Source organism: Malaclemys terrapin, chromosome 10, assembly GCF_027887155.1.
Source record: "Malaclemys terrapin pileata isolate rMalTer1 chromosome 10, rMalTer1.hap1, whole genome shotgun sequence".
Classification (NCBI taxonomy): Eukaryota; Metazoa; Chordata; order Testudines; family Emydidae; genus Malaclemys; species Malaclemys terrapin.
Window position 1 is genome coordinate 78,814,311 of NC_071514.1, and position 18,313 is coordinate 78,832,623.

Here is an 18,313-nt window from a genome sequence, read left to right on the forward strand (position 1 = left end):
CAAGTCACTTAATTTCTGTGCATTTAAATTCAATGATTTAAGCATGTGCAAACATGCAGCTACATCATTTCAGTAGTTTAAAATCACACCTTTAATGAAACAGGCACAACTCTGATTGTGGACCAGGCCTCAGACATCTGCTTTAGCAAACTTCATAGCCGTTGGTCATTACTGGAGAAACAATGGCTGAAGCTGTAGTATAGACAGGATGCAAGAATCTTTACCACCCTGGTTACAGCTTGTATGTTGTTCTACTGAAGACAGATAGAGGCTGCCACCACTCCAGCTGTTACCATGTATGAGGAGGACTTGGTACAGTACTCCAAAAATACCCTTCCGTCCGGCTTAGACAGTTGATGGCACATACACCATCAACAACCGACACAGGCTCCTCATGAAACCAGACATCAGGATTCTATCTGATGTGGCAAAGAAGAGGTTATGGACCCAGAGGTGCTGATACAGGTTAATCCTCATCCAGTTGGGAGGTCACAGAAAAAGGTTTGATTAGTCGTGATTCAGACAGTTGATTATGTTTAACGCTTTCACCATTTCATTGTATTTCCTGGTTTTATTTATTAACTTCTAGATTCCCTTCTCTCAGGTTAAATGAGTCTCTGAAATAAGGATGCTGTAATTTCACTCAACTACACAAACTGACTCCTAATACCCCCTGGGTCACATTTGCTGCAGTCAGATTGGTCAGCTCCTTCCTGTACTGGTAACAAGTACATAGGTCTGAAAGTACACATTATTTAGCTTGGCCAGGACATGGGGACCAGGTGGCTGCAATGCATTACTTAATCTACCTACCCACCTTGAGAACTTGGGCTCAAATTTAGAGTAGGCAAAGTTCATATGCAAGTTACAGTCTCAGCTTGGTGCTAGACAGACAAGGGGGAGGATTTTCAGGACTGGGTATGTGAAGTCACCATTGTTCTGCCTGCAATAGTGCATACACCAGTTAGCAGTTACAAGTTTAACTGGTCATTTTGTGCACAAAGTTACTGTGATTAGGTGCATTTTTGCATCGGTAATTCTGAAAATCCAGGCTTGTGCTATAAAAGTCTAAAAGTCTGGGATTCAGGACCTGTCTCCATTAAATACATAACTGAGCCCTTAACTGCAAACAGTAGGGGTGTTCCAAGTCAAAACTGAAGTGGGTTAGCAGAGCTGTGTCCGAAAGCTTAGAACATTCCTACCCACAACATGCTTGGCTGTAGCCAGTACCAATACGGTCCTAAACATACCCATATAGCTTCTGTTTAACTTTAAACACAAAAGTGGGCCTCTTAGCAACATGTTTCTTTCCCCCCCCCCCCCCCCTCGTTGTTGTTGAAGACAATAAAAAGGCAGGAGGCAATGAACTGGACCTGTTTTAAAATCAGTTTCACTCTTTATTTGAAATCTTTTACATGCCACAAATGTACATGAAAAATTGCACATTGAGAATGTGGTTCACTATTATGAACAAAGAGCGAGCTGTAAATACAAGTGTAAAACAAGTGCACAGATGGAGCTGTTAAAACTGAGGAGTTTGTCAGTCATTTGCAAACAGGCTGCTTGGGTTCCTGGTGTCATTTAGCACATCACAGGCTAAATCTTGATTTTGGAAGCCACCTCCTCTAGCTTTCATGTTTCGGTGTAACATATGTCTTCACTCCCATTGTAACACAATTCTCTTACAGCAAGCTGAAACAACGGTTTCAGTAACAGTTATACCAAAAAAGTGGGTGTTACTTAGAGACCAATTGCTCCTTAAATTGTTTTTTTTTTTAAATTCAACATTTTGACAACAAAGTTTCACCCTCTGTTTATATAGGAGTGAATATAGGAGATTCTCAACAGAATAGGGACTTTACACGGACATTTTTCAAAGAAAATTCTGACAAAAAAACATTTCCCTAGCAGCCTTGGGCAGAGTTGCAGCTTCCACTTCAAAGGAGAAACTTCAAAAACAAATTCGATGTCCTAATGGTTTTGTGCTACATTACTTAATTGTCATCCAACTAATTAGCAATGCCTGATTTCACATTCTCAGTACGTAGAAGTTGTTCACATAAGAGGGGCTACTTACGACAAAATAAATAAATAAAACAAGGCACCAGGCATCCAGACTCCTGTGACAGTAACATAAAATGCTACACTTGAGCATTTACAAAGCTAAAATAAAAAACATTTAGTAATTAAACCTAAATTGATCGGCCTTCTTTCAGATCTAGGAGTTTTGAATTTCCAATGGGGGGTGGGGGGAGGGATGTATGTATGTGTATATATATATATACAGTGCTAGTATGATGTAGATCTTTTACAATTCTAATTATTTCCCTATCACCAAGTAAGATCAGGATCAATAGATGGTACAAACTGACCCCTCTCCCCAAGCGTCAGGAGGAAATAAAAGAGCGAGGGAGAAGGAGAAGTGAGAGTGTCAGAGGTCAATGCCACTGAAAACAATAGATATCGATGTCTCCATTCATTTCAAAACAGCAGAAAGGTCAATGTCTCCCTTGCTTCATGTTTTATGGCTGAGATCCTGCTGCTAACAGCAACCATGTTAATAGCCAGGCATCATCCATCCTTTTATCATTACTTCTAACCAGGTTAGCCATTTTGAAAATTCAAAGGAAGCTGGAAAGCAGCCGCCGAGGGAGGGAGAAGAGGGGAGCTGGCCTGGAAATTAATGGAAGAGATGTTTTTCATTAGTGTTAGAGACTGCATCTCCCCCTACCTGGGCTCTGCTTCCTTCTGGTTTGTCCCTCGCTGCCCCCGAAAAAATGAAAAGGGCCTGAGGCAACGTCCCTTCGCTATTAATCATTATTCCCTCTACAACATCCCAATCGGTTTCTATGGAAATGATTCTCCTGCTAGAGAGCCTCGGCTGCCTATGCATCTAATCGAACAGGGAGGCAGCCTACGGACCCTGCAATGGAGAGAGAGATTTTCTTCTGCAATAGCCAAGTCATGTTCACGTTGCTCCTTTTCCAGACATATTCTCCTCCTGGTAGGAGTGTGAAAGGCTTTGGCTGGACACAGCATCAGCCAGGATCAGCACTGGATTTAGTCTCCCATGAGCAGATCAAATAAGCTACCGCATCATGGAGTATTCATTTTTTGCTAAATTAAGTATCGGGATTTTGTTCCTGAAGTTACGAGACCCCCACTGCAAAAGGTGAAAGGCTGGACCTACAAGGTGCTGAGCACCCGCAATTCTCACTGGGATAAACAAGAGTTGAGGGCTCTTGGCAAGCCCGATAGTAGCACTCATCTGCAAGACTTTCATCCCTTCCTCTCAATACGAGGAGAGCAATGGAGAAGTCCTTTAGCCCACAGTCACCGGCAGTCATGGGGCAGCCCGTTGCCAGCAGCAGGGTAAGTCCCAGTAACAGTCAGCTAAGGAAGGTGACCACCGCCTATGGGAGTGTTAGTAGTATATGGTTCATATGGCCTTTCACAGGGAATAGAAATGCTCAACAGAAGTTTCCATTGTTGGGAAGCTCCCCAGTGCCCTGTTTATTCTGTGTTTTTAACTCTGTCACCTGAGACAATCAGGATATTGATATTGGGATTGCAGCTGGCAGCACCTGGACTCTACTCCACCTTGGGCCACGTTAGGAAACTCAAGACAGCTGCTCTAATTCATCCCATTTTCCCCTCCTCCTAAATTAGCACTGTCCTCGGTTGCTTGTCCTCCAAGACGGACAACACTTTAGAGCTTTACAATAGCCTAATGTGACCTCGGAGCCAGATGGGGACTTGAGGCACAGAGAGGTTGAACAACTTGCCCAAGATCACACAATGAGCAAGTGGCAGAGAGGAGACTGAAAACCAGCTCCCAGTTTGACGCTCCAGCCAACAGATCAAGCTGTCTCAATTCTCCTTAAACTCTTTTCTTACCACTGAAGTGCCACACCGCAGGGTGACAGGTTAGCATCACTCCCAGCACTCGGGAAACCTGATGACGTGATATATTGTTGCTGTACCATGAGTGGGTGGGAGGGTTTTAAACAAGGTGCCAAAAGAGAACCCAAACAGAGCTTTGCCAAAAGGCAGAGGAAGAAACTAACAGGATTACATTCCCTTTAAGGTGCCTTTTTTTGACTCATTTGATCCAGTCAGCTTCTCCTTACCAAAAGGATAAAACCACTTTAAAAAAAGCCTAGAACCCACCAGGCAGCAAGAATGGAAAGCCATTTTGTTAAACATGTTTTGGCATCAATGATCTTGTGACTGTAACTTTTAATTTAACTCTAGCATCCGATCCAGTTGGCGTCAAAATGCATCCATCCAAACACTTGCAAAGAATGGGAGTTTGTGGCCTACCCAATGGTTTGCTAGCAATGGAGCCCACTGCCAGAGGAGCGGTCAGAGTTCTGATCTAATAACTGGTGCTCCTTCACTGTCCGGCAGGGACCGGGAGCACCGCAGAAGCAGCCCCCCTGGGAAGGGCACCTGATGCGGTTCAGGGTGCTCAAGAGAACGGGGCGAGTCAGACAATCGTCTCATCCACAGATGGCAGGGAGGGATTTTTGGAGTGGAGGGGATGGAGAGTAAACAAAAAAGGGCATTTTGTGTCAAAGAAAAACTAGGAACAAGAACGACGACAAAAAGTCCTCCCCAAAAACTGCACATGGAACCTTAATGCTGACTATGCTTTGAATCCCATATACTTCTCTGCTCAGAACATATGGTGCTATGTTTAATAGCCCAGCACTGCCAATTGGGGACTATTAGGGTGGGTTCTTTTCCCAGTATAAACGTTGCAGAATATAAATTGTAATTAACACCGATGCCAAAATAGCACTTAGAGAAAATAAGCACATTATTAACATCTGGTGACTCCTGCCTGGAGTGCAGAAGCAGCGAAATTCTCACTCACAGTCAGGAGGCTCTGTAGCAGGGATGCAGAGCACGGTCCCACCGTTCGGGGGTGAGGATTCTTTTCGGTCCCTTTAGCATAACCTGAGGTGCGACTGGCTGGCCTTTCCTAGCCCTTATTCTGAACGTTGCGGTTCATATTGAGATCACAGACCTGCTCACGTGAATACAGATGTCTAAGCATCATGCCACGGGCAATACAATAATGGTCGTATACATACTTGATAAAGGGATCCACTCCCATTTTACCTAGAGGTAGGAAAGAATCTCTTTACAAAGGAACTGACCTTCATGAAGCATATTTTATCACACCAACACAGTTTTTAAAAGAAAGGACTAGGAAAATCATGGACCTATTAGAACATACCTTTTTGAACAATAGAGCCAGATCTGAATCGATTTTTTTCTGCCTATTCAGCAGATATCACAGAAATCAGATCCTTCCAGCAGGAAGAAAATGGGAGCTGGAAGTTTCCTCGTAACTAGAATTCATTGAGCCATCTCTTAACGGTGCCCCATTACTTGTTAGAAAGAGAAATCCCCGCTCAAGTGCAAAAGGGTTCTTACCTATAGCATTCAGGCACCACACTATGCACTACTTGAGGCCACTGTTTATTGGCTAGGATAGTTCCCATAATGGACTGAATATCAGAGAACTGTCTCCAGACCTGTACCCACTCACCTTTCCCTCTGCTCCACACTGAAGTTGCTAGGGGTTCAGGAGGAAAAGAAATGCAGCTTTAGCGATGCTTCAATATCTCCTCATTACCTAACCCCAATAATCTGTGTTGGAGAAGGGATCTACTCAGCAACTGCACAGAGCGGTCTCACCTGGACAAAGCAGCAATTTATTTTCCTGCCCCCCCAAAAAGTACATCTGCTTTGTGAGGGAGAAAGGAGCCCAGCCTGACAAAGAAGGGGGCTCAACCAAGCCACAGATACAAGAAGAGGTTAGAAGAGAGAGACAGGATTCTGGAGACAACTAGATAGAAAACAGTGGTAGGACCCTAGCGAAGGGGTAATAGCTACCTACCTACCCATGCTTAACAGAACTCCCACACACACACACGTCAGGGATATTTTGGAAACCTAGTTTAGTTCTGGAGCACCTCATCCAGTGGCCCAGCGGTGAGGGGCTCTGGCTAAAGCTGCGGAAATGCTACAGGACACCTGCTTCACGCAAAAGCATAAAACCCATCTGCTTATTTATTTAATAGCTACAAGACTAGCAGCTCGCACTCCCACACCCTTGCTAGCCAATCTGTCCTGTGGGAAGGGAAAGGGAAAGAGAGCTTTGATCTGGAAGTCGCACTCAGTGAAGGGGCTGCTGAAAAGAGAGTGTACAGAAAGAGAAGGCAAAAATTAACTACTTGATGCTCTTAAAGGTAAGGATGAGCTCTAAAGCAAAGAGGAGTACACATGTGCTCCGATGGGTTAATTGGGCAATAAATGGCGAATGCTGAGAAAGTATCAATGAGCACACGTATAGTTAGGTCCTCTTTGTACACATATGGGTTGCATCAGGCTGGCCCATGATTTAACGTGTAGGACAGGATAAACAAGTCTGGAAATTTTTAAGCAGTGGGAACAAGACTAGAGAAAAGTGTCTGAAGCCTGCGTAAAGATCTATTCTGCTATCCAATCCACCCTTTGAAACCATGATGTTTTTGACACCGTTCCCAGTAGCCACTGCTTATGAAACTATGGCACTGCTCTGTAGAAAACACTGACTAGCTGATTCTGTGACGTCACCCATGGACGTGCTGAGTTCCCAAGCAGTGATGTCATAGCACAGCTGTTTGCCATACCACTGGATTGAAAGTGTTCAAACTCAAATGGATAACCTCTAAGGAAAAGATTAGCCCCATAGTTTACCATGGAATATTCCACTTCCAGGGAAATCCTACCACCACCTAGAACATTTGTACTAAATACGCGCACTTTGGCTTTTGGCACAGCGATTTGACCCTTTAGAAAGTGCTACATCAATAAGGCACTCTGAAAAGTGATCCAGCCCACTACAAATTCCTAAGGACACTCAGAGCAGGCAAGGCTAATGAAGTTACACTTTGAAAATACTCCATACAATCTCTGAAATCATGCTCGTGCACATGATTTGGGGATAGAGCTGGTCCATTAGGCTCCCACCTACACTGCCATTGGACCAGTGTTCTAACATGTTGATTTATTTATTATTTTTAGGGTAGATGGGACTCAGGTTGGAGATTTGGTAACATGGAGTTTGTGAAATCTAAAGAGGAAACTCGAGACACAAATGAGGAATTCTTCCCCACAAGCCAAACGGCCCAAACATTAACAGCAAGGCGAATGTAGCAATGGGCTTGAAAGGTTAACAATCATGATTTACTATGTGGGGGCAAAAAAAAACCTGAGGTACTTCTCTCAAAAGAGAATACCCTTAAATATTTCTCATCACACGTGCGTAACTATGTACACACATTTATAATAAGAGGTATGATGCATTTCATTCGAGCAATGAACCTTTGTGCCCATTGTAACAGAGGAACATTAACTCACCCAGAATCAGGCCTCCTACTTTACTATTAACAACAGACTCAAGCAAAGAATGATCACTGAGGAAACAACAGCGCATACCACCAAAGTACACAGGAACCCTACAGAAATAGATCAGGCAACAAGGGGTGAAGGGTAAGAATGGGAGCATTCTTTAAGTTAGTTTCTCTTACCTTTAACTAATAGAAAGTAAAAGAGGAATTCATTATTAACCACAAGGAAATCTCCATATGGTTCCAAAAGGCTTTGATATTGTATTTTTATGTGCAAGGTCTGTGTTTGTCGAGGCTCTTCTGCTTTTCAATTGCACTGATTTAAAGTGATAGTACAGCATCCCATAAGGCGGCCAGAAGCTCAAGAAGGGGGATTCCAAGCCAATAAGAAGCTGTTTCACACGTTCATCCCAACTGTTCTACATGTGCTATGGCACAATCACCACCACAGGTTTGGAGGTTCCTCAGCCACTCTGCTTTTAAACAAGGTAATTTCATCCAAGTGCATCATGGGGACATCTCTGATGACCTCTGTCAAGTCCTCATGTAGTAGAGGGAAAATGACGACATTTAATGCAGGGCGGTCTGCCTGGAAACTAAATCAGATACAAGTTATTAGCCAAGGAGAAATGCTAGTTCTGCGACAAGGGAAAAAACTTGCATGGGTAGAGTAGGAGGCAGCAGAAGGGGAAGGAGAGTCTTGCTGAGACAGGAAATCAAGTTCTCCCACCTGTGTGGGACTTTATTACCTTGCAGTGGGTCCATGTGGCTAATTTAGGAGGAGTCTGAAAGGAGTCCTGATCCAATCCCAAAATGGAGACCGGGAAGCACAACATGGAGATCTTACAAGAGGAGGAAGGGATCCTTAGAACTTTGCATGAGACTTTCCTTAGCTGGGTAAGATGCTGGTGGGTAGCAATTTAAACTCTCACTAACAACAGCAGGTTTTACAGCTTGCAAAATTAGGACTAAATTGTCTGGGATTTGCCCTAGGATTGGGCCTGGGATTATCACTGATGGGTCAATTGTACAGCCTATGGAGGATAAACGCTGCAGTTAGAGAAAAAGGAAAGCTCTACCACTGTAGATACTAAATGTTTATGAGTGTTAGAATAATACGCTGGCAACAGTGTCATTTTTAATAAAAGCCACCTAACAGCCTGTGACAGGTGCACACAGTTCCAGGTTTGAGTAAACCCAAAAGCAAACAGACACATTTGTCACTCTGAAACTTAGAATTTTGGCTTACTACATTTTTTTTTTAAATCTATTAGCCCTTTACCTCCACTCCTTTCTACACCAAGCTTTTTAGCCCCAGCCCCTTCTGCTAATTTTTTTGCCACTTCGTTCAGCAGACACTGAGCATCACAGACCTTTCGACAGAGAGCAGACTGATGTGACAACAGGAGAGACAGGAGCAGCAGGGTTGTAATTACGGAGCAGGAGAAGAAAACAGCAGAAGTTAAATCCATATGCAATATTTTTGAAATGAAAGCCGGCACAGATAGCAAGTACGGTGCATGACAGCAACTCAGAGAAGTCACAGAAGAACACATTTGGGGGGGGGAGGGGGAGGGGAGGACGGACTACAGGGTAAGAGAAGACCATCAGAATGAGGACAGGTAAGTATTGATTGGCTGACTGGGCAGAGCCATGTCTACATTACTGTTATTAGAATAGTTATGCAACTATATTTAAATACATGGGTTGTTGCTAGCAGGGTTATAGCAATCTCCCTGAGCAGTGTGTCCAGAGTTTATTCCTTAACTGTTCTAGGGTAGACTGGATCCATGTTAGAACATAAACCCACTAAGGCAGAGCCTAGTTTGACATTCACCCTGTGAATCATGTGTCTGAACTGTAGTAGTGTCCACTATAGCCCAAGATTCTTGTCTACCCACGTGTCTGTACAATTCTGAGCACACCCATCACACTAAAATAATTATCCACATTGTGGTGTTACAGGGCTGTAGAGTGACCGTAAGTTCAGGTGCTAGAATCCCATACGAAACTTCAGAGTAATTATTGCTGATTAAAGATTAATGCTGGCAGACAGATCATACTGCAGTTCGATCCACGAGAGACTCGCATTTCTCTCTGGGTGATGGATCGAAGAAGCACCTCCCACAAACATATTTGTGCTTCCTTCCATGCCAACCCTTATGCACAGAAACTTCTCCCGAAACAGATCCATAAACCTGTCACTCTTGCCGCCAATTCCCATCTCAAGACCTATTTTTGCAGCAATGCTTGTAAGAAATTAGCCAACAAATAATGGCTAGGCCAAAGGCAATTGGATAAAGTTGGTATTTATGTGATTTCAACACTAGGATGTAGCAAACATATTGGATATTCTCTCCCCCGCCCCCAGCTCTTCATACGTTACTCATTTAAGGGCCACAATCCTGCTGAAGAAGGAACCATATTAATAATCCCCACCCCAAGTTCACTGGGGTCCACCCACCCACGCAGATCTCTTTTTAGGACTGGTGCCTTATATTGTAAGCTCCTCATGGCAAAGAAAACTCTCTCCTATTTCTGTGTTTGTACGGCATTCCAGCATAGCAAAGCCCCAATCTTAATTGAGGTCTCTGGATGCTACCGTAACACCACACAAATGACAAACAGAATTTATACATAATTTAAAAAGTGGGACTCTAACCAAGTTTACATACAATTTGCCTCAGAGTACTGGAAAAATACACATTAAATATGCCTTCCAAGAAGCTGGAATTATGTAAATATTTTTGAAGAGCTTTGAACATGATCTGCAGAAAAAAAAAAAAAAAAGCAGCCAAAGTATGCCTTTGAATTTTGTGAGTTGTATTTTTTTAAAACTGGAAACTGTATGTTGCTCTGAAACTTGTAAATTGCATACCACAGCAAGTTTATGCCTGCAAATTCTTTCCATGTTCGATTTGCGCAACTGAAAATGAAAATGAAACGCACATGGTTTACCATTATTCTCAGCTGTGTGTGCGTGCAAAGCCGGTGCTTTAGCTGCACATTTCAAAACATTAACGAGCTGCTGTCATAATGCTAAAATGGGATTAGCATTTCCCCAAAGCAGACACCTCTGCAGAAACTGTGTGCATGTTCCTTCCGTCCTCTGCCGCAAGGCAATTCCATTCTTCATACACCTGGCCAGGTGGGCTAGATTAAGTGAACAGCACTTAGTACTAGCACTAAAAGACCCCAGGCATGGGGTGGAGATGGGGAGAAGGGGAAGACATTGAGTTAACGAGTTGCAGCATAGCTGCTGTAATCTTCTTGAAGATTCTTCCCTCATTCCACACCTGGATGGATTTCAAACTGGATCTATCTCTGAAAGTCTATGGTGTGTTTAGTGAAAACCTGTTGGATGGAGGGGGATGTGGAGCTGGGGAGACAAAAGAGTTGCAGCTCCAGACTTGAATCCCTGTTCTATTCCAAGGAAAACAAGCCAAAAATTGTGACTGTTGCTTGCTTTCTCCTACAAATCAATCTCCAAACTAGACTCCTCGTGATTAATTACATGGAAGTAAGTTTTCTAAGCAATTGACTAGCTGGCTCTTCAGTATTTATCCTTTAAGGGGGGGAGGGGGCAATCTCTGGGATAACAAAGAAAAGGACAAGCTTTCCATAGCAGCCTCTGATCCAGTATACTTAGCCTCAAACCAACAAGACCCCAGTGGCTCTTTATGCAAAAGCAGATTTCTGAAGAGTATGTATTTGGATGTGAACATCTGCAATTGGCTATAGTCATCCTTGGAGCTCGAAAATGGACACATCGATTGTGATGCAGGGCACATCTAAAATTCATTCTGGCATTAGCAAAAGCAAGACCTTGCCTTCCTATCCCGTCCTTTAATTACAGCTAATGTATTGCACAAGGCTGTTAGCCAAAAAGGGTTAATGGAGCTTTGTTGCCTGCCCCAAAATTATGGAGGCCTGGGCACAGTACGAGTATTTTCAAAGGAACAGTCTGGTAAATAACCTACACTACAATCTCAATTATTTCCAACTGGCACGGCAGGATCCAATATGTAGGTCATGGACAAAGTCAAAAAGGAAGGAAAAGTTGAAAGCAAATCTGTAGTTCAATCAGATTTCCTTGATTTTTTCCAGGACAAAAGAGTCACTAGACTGAATTCATTATCTCATGGCAAATACCCATATATGTGCTGTCAGATGTACTTTTAAAGTGGAAACAGAATGAGCCCCTTAAACTCCACCTACTAAAGTTGCATAGAAAAGGCAGCCGCGAACAAGCAAAGTTTAGCAAAGATTATGCAACACTAGGGCACAGATTATTAATACCTCAATTTAGTTATTTGCATTACAGTAGCTCCCAGAGACTGTCATTAGGAAAAAGGCCCCAATGCGGTAGGCACTATACCAACTTATTTTCTCTTGGTTATAAGGAGGGGCTTTGAAGGGACTTGGTGACATCTTGCATTGAAACAAATCTCCCCTTCTCCCTGCTCCCCCCGAGACCTCCAGAGGAATATAACAAAGGTTCTGTATGTTACACATCATCTGAATTTGGCACATCACTTCACACATGCCAGTAAGTAGGTGTAAGGGCAGCTAAGCTGGTATAACTTACACAATGAGGGGACGGAGGAGAGGTGTGTAGCAGGAAAAGCAACTAAAGGAGGACGACTCTAGCTCTTGATCCATGAATCCACAAATTCAGGACCTGGGCTAGGAGGACAAAGATACCAAATTTAGATCCACGGGGGAGAGGGGAGAAGAGGATACCATCTAGGAGTTTTGGGACCCTACATGGAGAATAGGGAGGAAGAAATATTGGTAGGGAGCCAGGAGTGCCATGATTTGTGGGGAGCAGGGTACCCTTTGGTTGAACTGGATCCAGTCGCCATTTAGAATTAATCCACTATTCCAGTGATTCTCGAACTTTTTTTACTGGTGACCCCTTTCACATAGCAAGCCTCTGAGTGCGACCCCCCCCCCACCATCAATTAAAAATGCTTTTTTATATATTTAACACCATTATAAATGCTGGAGGCGAAGTGGACTTTGTGGTGGAGGCTGACAGCTCGCGATCCCCCCCGCATGTAAAAACCTCACGACCCCCTGAGGGGTCCCGACCCCCAGTTTGAGAACCCCTGCACTATTCTTCCAATCCTACCATGCTCTGGCTTACTTCCTGCCAGCCTCTCGGTGTGTAAATTACACAGTCTTAGACTCCTTTACATCCACTTACCATTTTGTAACAGCACTTACACATCACTCCTAACTTTGGAGCATTACTTCAGGAAGCAGCTAATTAGCCAGGAAAGGGGAATTCAGTACAACTCAAATTTTGCCCTATTTCTGGTCATATCAATTTGGTTTCAGCCACACGCGTGATTGTGTGCACGCTGTTTCGCCTTAAGCCAGAAACTCCAGCAGTTTTGTTTTCACTGGAAGAGACATTTGTGATTTAAATGTAGGGCTGAAGCCTATAAGCGATGCCAGGGCTTGAAATTCCCTTCCCTGAAGCGCGGCGTGGCAGAAGCTACAAAGAGCACGTGAGCAGCAGGGCACACAGTGTGCACAGTTCATAGTGGATTAATTTAGTATAAAAAAAGATTGTGAGCCAGAGTGGCAGACAGGTCAGCTTAAGTGGCATGACCTATGTGCACTTTTCTCCTCCTTCCAGTCACTCCAAGCATCCATGCCACTAGGTTCTGCTGCTTGGGTCATTTCCCGCACATTACACTGGCACTAGGAAATTTCAGCCGTCATGCCCTGTTATGACAATCTCCCAAACAAACATGCACACACACACACCTCCCTACCCCAATAACTTCTATAGGGCTAATTTCCATCTGTGCCAGAGCTCTGGCTCCCTGGAATGTGCTGGTATAATTATCCCCAAGGTGCCTTCTTTCATGAGGCAGAGAGCTCCATTTACATCTACCTGTCCTTCACGGAGTCTCCCAAGAGGGGAACAAAGCTGGTTTGTAGCCACTGTAAAGTGGGCCAATTCCCCTGTGCCATTCTTGCTGTGGACCCCTTTGGAATATCAATGATTAGCAGACTCCAGCTCAGAACCCCAGAGCAGGAGTTGCCGTCAAGAGCTTCGCAGGAAAGCGAGATCCTTGGGTTCATTAAAATAGCCTCAATTTGTTCATATTCAGCAAAACCAGCTACATTTACAGTACAGCTCTGTTTTGAAAGCACTTTTCGGTAGCAGGGTCTCTTCATCCCCACATCTGCTATGACCGAGCTGTCCCCAATGGCATCCAAAGGAACCCCATCATTTCCCTCATTTTAAAGCTCTTAATTACAGCCTCCAAACTCTGACCAATGGGTGCGGACAGGACTATTAGGAAGCCAGTCAAGTAATGACAAGCCAGATTATCCTGCTGCTTGTCCCTAGGTTTCAGTGACACAATGTCATTTCCCAGCAGGGAAAGGATAGTGTTGTGGGTAGGAAATATGAACAGGGAGTGAGATCTGTCACACACACTGTGTGAGTGTGGGCAAATTACTTCATCTCTCCGTGCCTCAGTTTCTCCATCTGTAAAATGGGGATGATACCTCACTAACTCCATATGGGTGCTCTGAGGCTTAACAATAGAGTGCTTTGAGATTTTGGGGTACTGAAGAAGTGGAAGTTATGATGCCCCCTGAGCTGCAGACCAAGCAGTCAAACATGAGAGGGCAGTTGGAGATTAAGAGACGAGACCCAAAGGAAAGCTGCCAGAGCACCCAGCACAAGTCCTAGAGCAACACTCTGCCAGAAACAAGCTGAAACACATTGGGAAGTTTTTTCTTAACATCTTCTGCAGATTAAGATGTTATTGCAATAGCTGCTCAAGTGAGTGCATTTTCTACTTTGGAAACACATTAAAGCTACATTTCTGTTCACACCCACGTTCGTGTATGCAAAAAGGCACCAGGGCAGAGATTCCACTAGGACTGCAGAGCCAGGAGAAAGTAAGAGATCATGCTGCATAGGACACGGGGCTATAGATCTATTTGAGGAGGACTGTGTCCAGATCATGCAATCCTCTAACACTTTCTCAACTGCGTACCCGCCACAGCATGCATACAAGTAATTAGGAGGAGTGGTGCAGGCTAACAACAGGAATGCAGCTAGAAAGGGGATAGATGGGTGGCCCCAACAAGAAAATATTAAAATCACATCAGGGATGCACCTACAAATCAGATCAGCTTGCCTATAAAGAGGTATCCGTAACTGGCCCATGTCGAAGCTAGGCAGTACTAATGATGGTTGCAATACCATACCCAGAATACAGTCAAATTCCACCAAGCACTCCAATGGGTAATGTAAGGGGACATGGATGCAGTTTATTATTAATTCAGTCTGAGACAGGATGATTCAGGGGTTTCTAAGAGCAGGAAACAAACAGATAATGAAAGCTGGACCAAGATTCGAATGATTCACTATACCAGTCTAGCGATACATTAAGCCTTCTTGCAATCAGAGGCAGGGACTGAGTCCACAATATGCTTAAGCTAGTGAAGTGGGTTTGGCAGCTAATGTGCCAACACTGGGTTCACAAAGAACAGCAGTGTACTAGGAGGTCGTTTTTCAAGGTCAGAAAGAAGTGTAGAGAAGAGAAGGCAAAGACGCAGCTTTAAATCTAGCATAAGCCATAGGCAGTAATACCCGCTCTTTGCAACATCAAGGTGGGCAGCGTAGAAGAGGATGGTGGAGAACTTTGCAGAATTCACAAAGAAGATTTGTAATTTTGCACTAGCTTCTCACCCTCACTGGGTTTTTCCCCCTGAGCTTTAGCTCTGCAAGTCAGTAACATCCATAGGGGCCACTGAGTTTGAACCAGAATCTGAACTGAGCATCATGCGGAATAAGAATCCAGTGGGTCAAAAAAGTGCATTCACTAGGAAGAGGTTGACCAATTGGAGGGACTTTCAGAAAAGAACAGCTACAATGATTAATGGGGTGACTTCTGAGGAAAGGGAAAGGGAGAATTAAATAGTCACAGCTAGGCTAAATGACAACTAAGGAGAGTCAGGGGGCGGGGAACTGGATAAACATTTTAAGGGTGTCACCATCACCATAGGAGAAAGTATTTAGGAGGATCCAAGAGTTTCGGGTTAGAAAAGGATGAAAGTGAGCAGAGGAAGACTTAGGCTAAATAGTAGGAAAGTTTCCTAACAGAGAGGTCTAATCAGACTGTGGAATAGCCACGCCAGGGAAGCGGTAGGACTCCTATTGCCGAAGTCAATTCAAACTAGACACAGCACTCCATTTACAATGCTGGGAAGAACCCTACACTGGCAGGGGATTGGAAAAGATGACTTGGTACTTCTTTTCCTCCTCTCTCCCCAGTTTCCAGTTCCAAGGATTCACAAGAGGGGCTGGGAACAGTGGCGGCTAGAGGAATAGAATTGTGGAGTCAGTCACTTTGCAGCATTGGAGTAATACTAAACACAACATTTTAAAGGCACAAAGCACTGCATAAACAATCTTCAACAGCTCTATGGAGACAGGTAACCAATACAGATGGGAAAACAGAGGCAGAGAGGCTGACTTGTCCAAGGCCATACAGCAAGACAGTTATATAGCCAGGACTGAAAAACAGGAGTGTCTGGCTCCCAACCTGCATCAGTCCCCTGGATCACCTTGTAACTAATGCTGCTAGAGTAGCTGGTCTCTCCCTTGTTAGCCAGCAGACTTCAATAGTATCAGCAAGTATAGGGTACTACAATAATGCATTCTTGAGACAAATAACTGTACCAAGCAGTGCAATCACCACCCTTCATCACATACCTCCTCAAAACACTGCAGTTAGTTTGAAACCACAAGCTGTCCAGCTCTGAGCTGACATCTCAGTCCTAACTGTGATCCCATTACTATAAATATCATAACTCCAATGTATTCCTTGATGGTTTAGCTTTATATTCCAAAAATCCTCAATGATAAAGGCCTTTTTATCACTGAGCTATAGTTGCATTTCCATTCTATTTCTATGGTGTCTTGTCAGGGACTTTTCAGAGATTTCCATTATTTACTATTGAAATGTGGCTAAAAATTGCTGCAGTGATAGGTGCTATAGGTCTAATATTCTAAAGATTGAGTATTACCAGTTGCAAATGATTAAAAATAAACTGGGAGGGGAAAAAAAGTCCCTGGAGCCAGTAAGACATTTGCCAAACATTTAATACCACATCTCTTTCTGCAGTCCATTCTTTTGCTGGTAAACTCTGCAGGAAAAGGAACTTCTCTTCAGCATTTGTGAAATACCATGCCCGCTAATGGTGCCATGTAGAAGTACTATGCAAAAGTGATTTGAATTCCAGCCTTTTCTGCAAGATTTCTGGGGTGAAGAAATACATGGCCCGCAACACACACGGAGTCAACATTGGTGGTAGATCTACTATATACCACAGCTCTATCTAGTGGAGATTTATGAGAACTACAATTCAAAAATCTACTAAAACAGCTTGGAGAAAGTAATGTTCTAACACCATAGACGTGTCTGGCTGGAATAGGATTTGACACACTGGCTACGTACAACTATTTTTAAAATCTACAGCAACAGTTGGTAAAACAAATCCCAGAAGGAAGCATTCAATTTTGCCTCCTGAGGAAACTTTCTTGCTCCACAGAATTGGTCAGACTGGAATCTAAAACTGTCATGCTCCATATTCATGAAACATAATATTTACGGTACAGTTCGAGAATTAACACGTGGAGTAGTGTTAATGGAACGCCCACTTAAGTAAATTTAACACCCATCTGGACTGAAATATTTCAGAAGTGTATTTCTGGTAGTGGTAATGTGCAAATCTAAAAAGGAAACAGCAGTATTCTCATTCGCTCCATTTTTAGCTAGGTACTCAGATGGTCCCCATCACCAAAGAATCTGGGTCCCCCACAATCTTTTTATATATTTATTCTCACAACTTTCCATGAGGTAAGGCAAAGCCACTATCCCAGTTTCACAGATGGGGAACAGAGACACAGATATACTAAGTTTGAGTATTACCAGTTGCTGGGGCAGGGATAACTTAATGGTTTGAGCATTGGCCTGCTAAACCCAGCGCTGTGAGTTCAATCTTGAGGGAGCCATTTAGGGATCTGGGGCAAAAATCTGTCTGGGGATTGGTCTTGCTTTGAGCAGGGGGTTGGACTAGATGACCTTCTGAGGTCCCTTCCAACCCTGATATTCTATGACTAAAAGATTTAAGTGATTTGTCCAAGGACACATTGGAAGTTTGTGGCAGCACAGGGAACCAAATTTGGGTTTCCCAAATCCCAGATTAATGCTCTAATTCCTTACTCTCCTAAGAGGGACTCGTGTGCTTGGGCAACATGAAAACTGAATGATAGAATACCCCTCCCCTCCTCCCTAAATGCCAAGAAACATATTTGCATACAGTGAAGTAATTAGTCTCCTCTGCAGTTCAGAGGGGAACGTGGCCTTGTCATCCTGTTTGCTGAACTATCAGGGGAGGGCTCCATATCAGTTCTACAATCTCTACTGTGTGCCAGTGCAGTGGACACAAAATTATAATCAGAGGCATCTGGAGGAAAAGGTGACCACCACAGCCAACACATGTATAGCAAACAGGCGAGGGAAGCTAGAATCAAATACCACAAACATACCAACGTTTAAAAGCTCACAAATATGCATCTACATTAGAGACTGAAATAAACTACACGCACAGAGACCATTAATACTCAGCTACCAACTGGGACAACTATATTTCTGAAGCTGGCTACAAGCCAACCTTTACACAAAGCCTTCCAGTTATAAAGTTGTCAAGAGTCAGGACGCAATATATTCCACAGCCATGAAAGGCACCCCCTACCACAGAGCTGTGCTCCAAAATTGAAGTTTTTGTTTAAAATAAAAATGGTTTCTACCCCTTATGATGGGAAGAAAACCTTGAAAACATGAAGCAAGTGTAAACTGAGGCAG

At 43.6% G+C, this 18,313-nt stretch overlaps 1 protein-coding gene across 2 annotated transcripts in view; it reads right to left on the minus strand.

Annotated features, from left to right (window-relative positions):
• Nucleotides 1–1,365: 1,365 nt before the first annotated feature.
• FBXL18 (F-box and leucine rich repeat protein 18) overlaps nt 1,366–18,313 on the minus strand; it is a 30,204-nt gene continuing 13,256 nt past the window's right edge. Inside the window, exons 5-6 of one of the 2 annotated variants that reach the window (XM_054042885.1) lie at nt 7,587–8,002; nt 1,366–2,673 (exon numbers count right to left, since the gene is read on the minus strand). In XM_054042885.1, coding sequence (XP_053898860.1) covers nt 7,846–8,002 — 157 coding nt within the window. In that variant the 3' untranslated portion in view covers nt 1,366–2,673; nt 7,587–7,845. Of the gene's footprint in view, nt 2,674–7,586; nt 8,003–18,313 lie in introns of those variants that run through there. The other variant, XM_054042886.1, reaches the window with a different exon arrangement.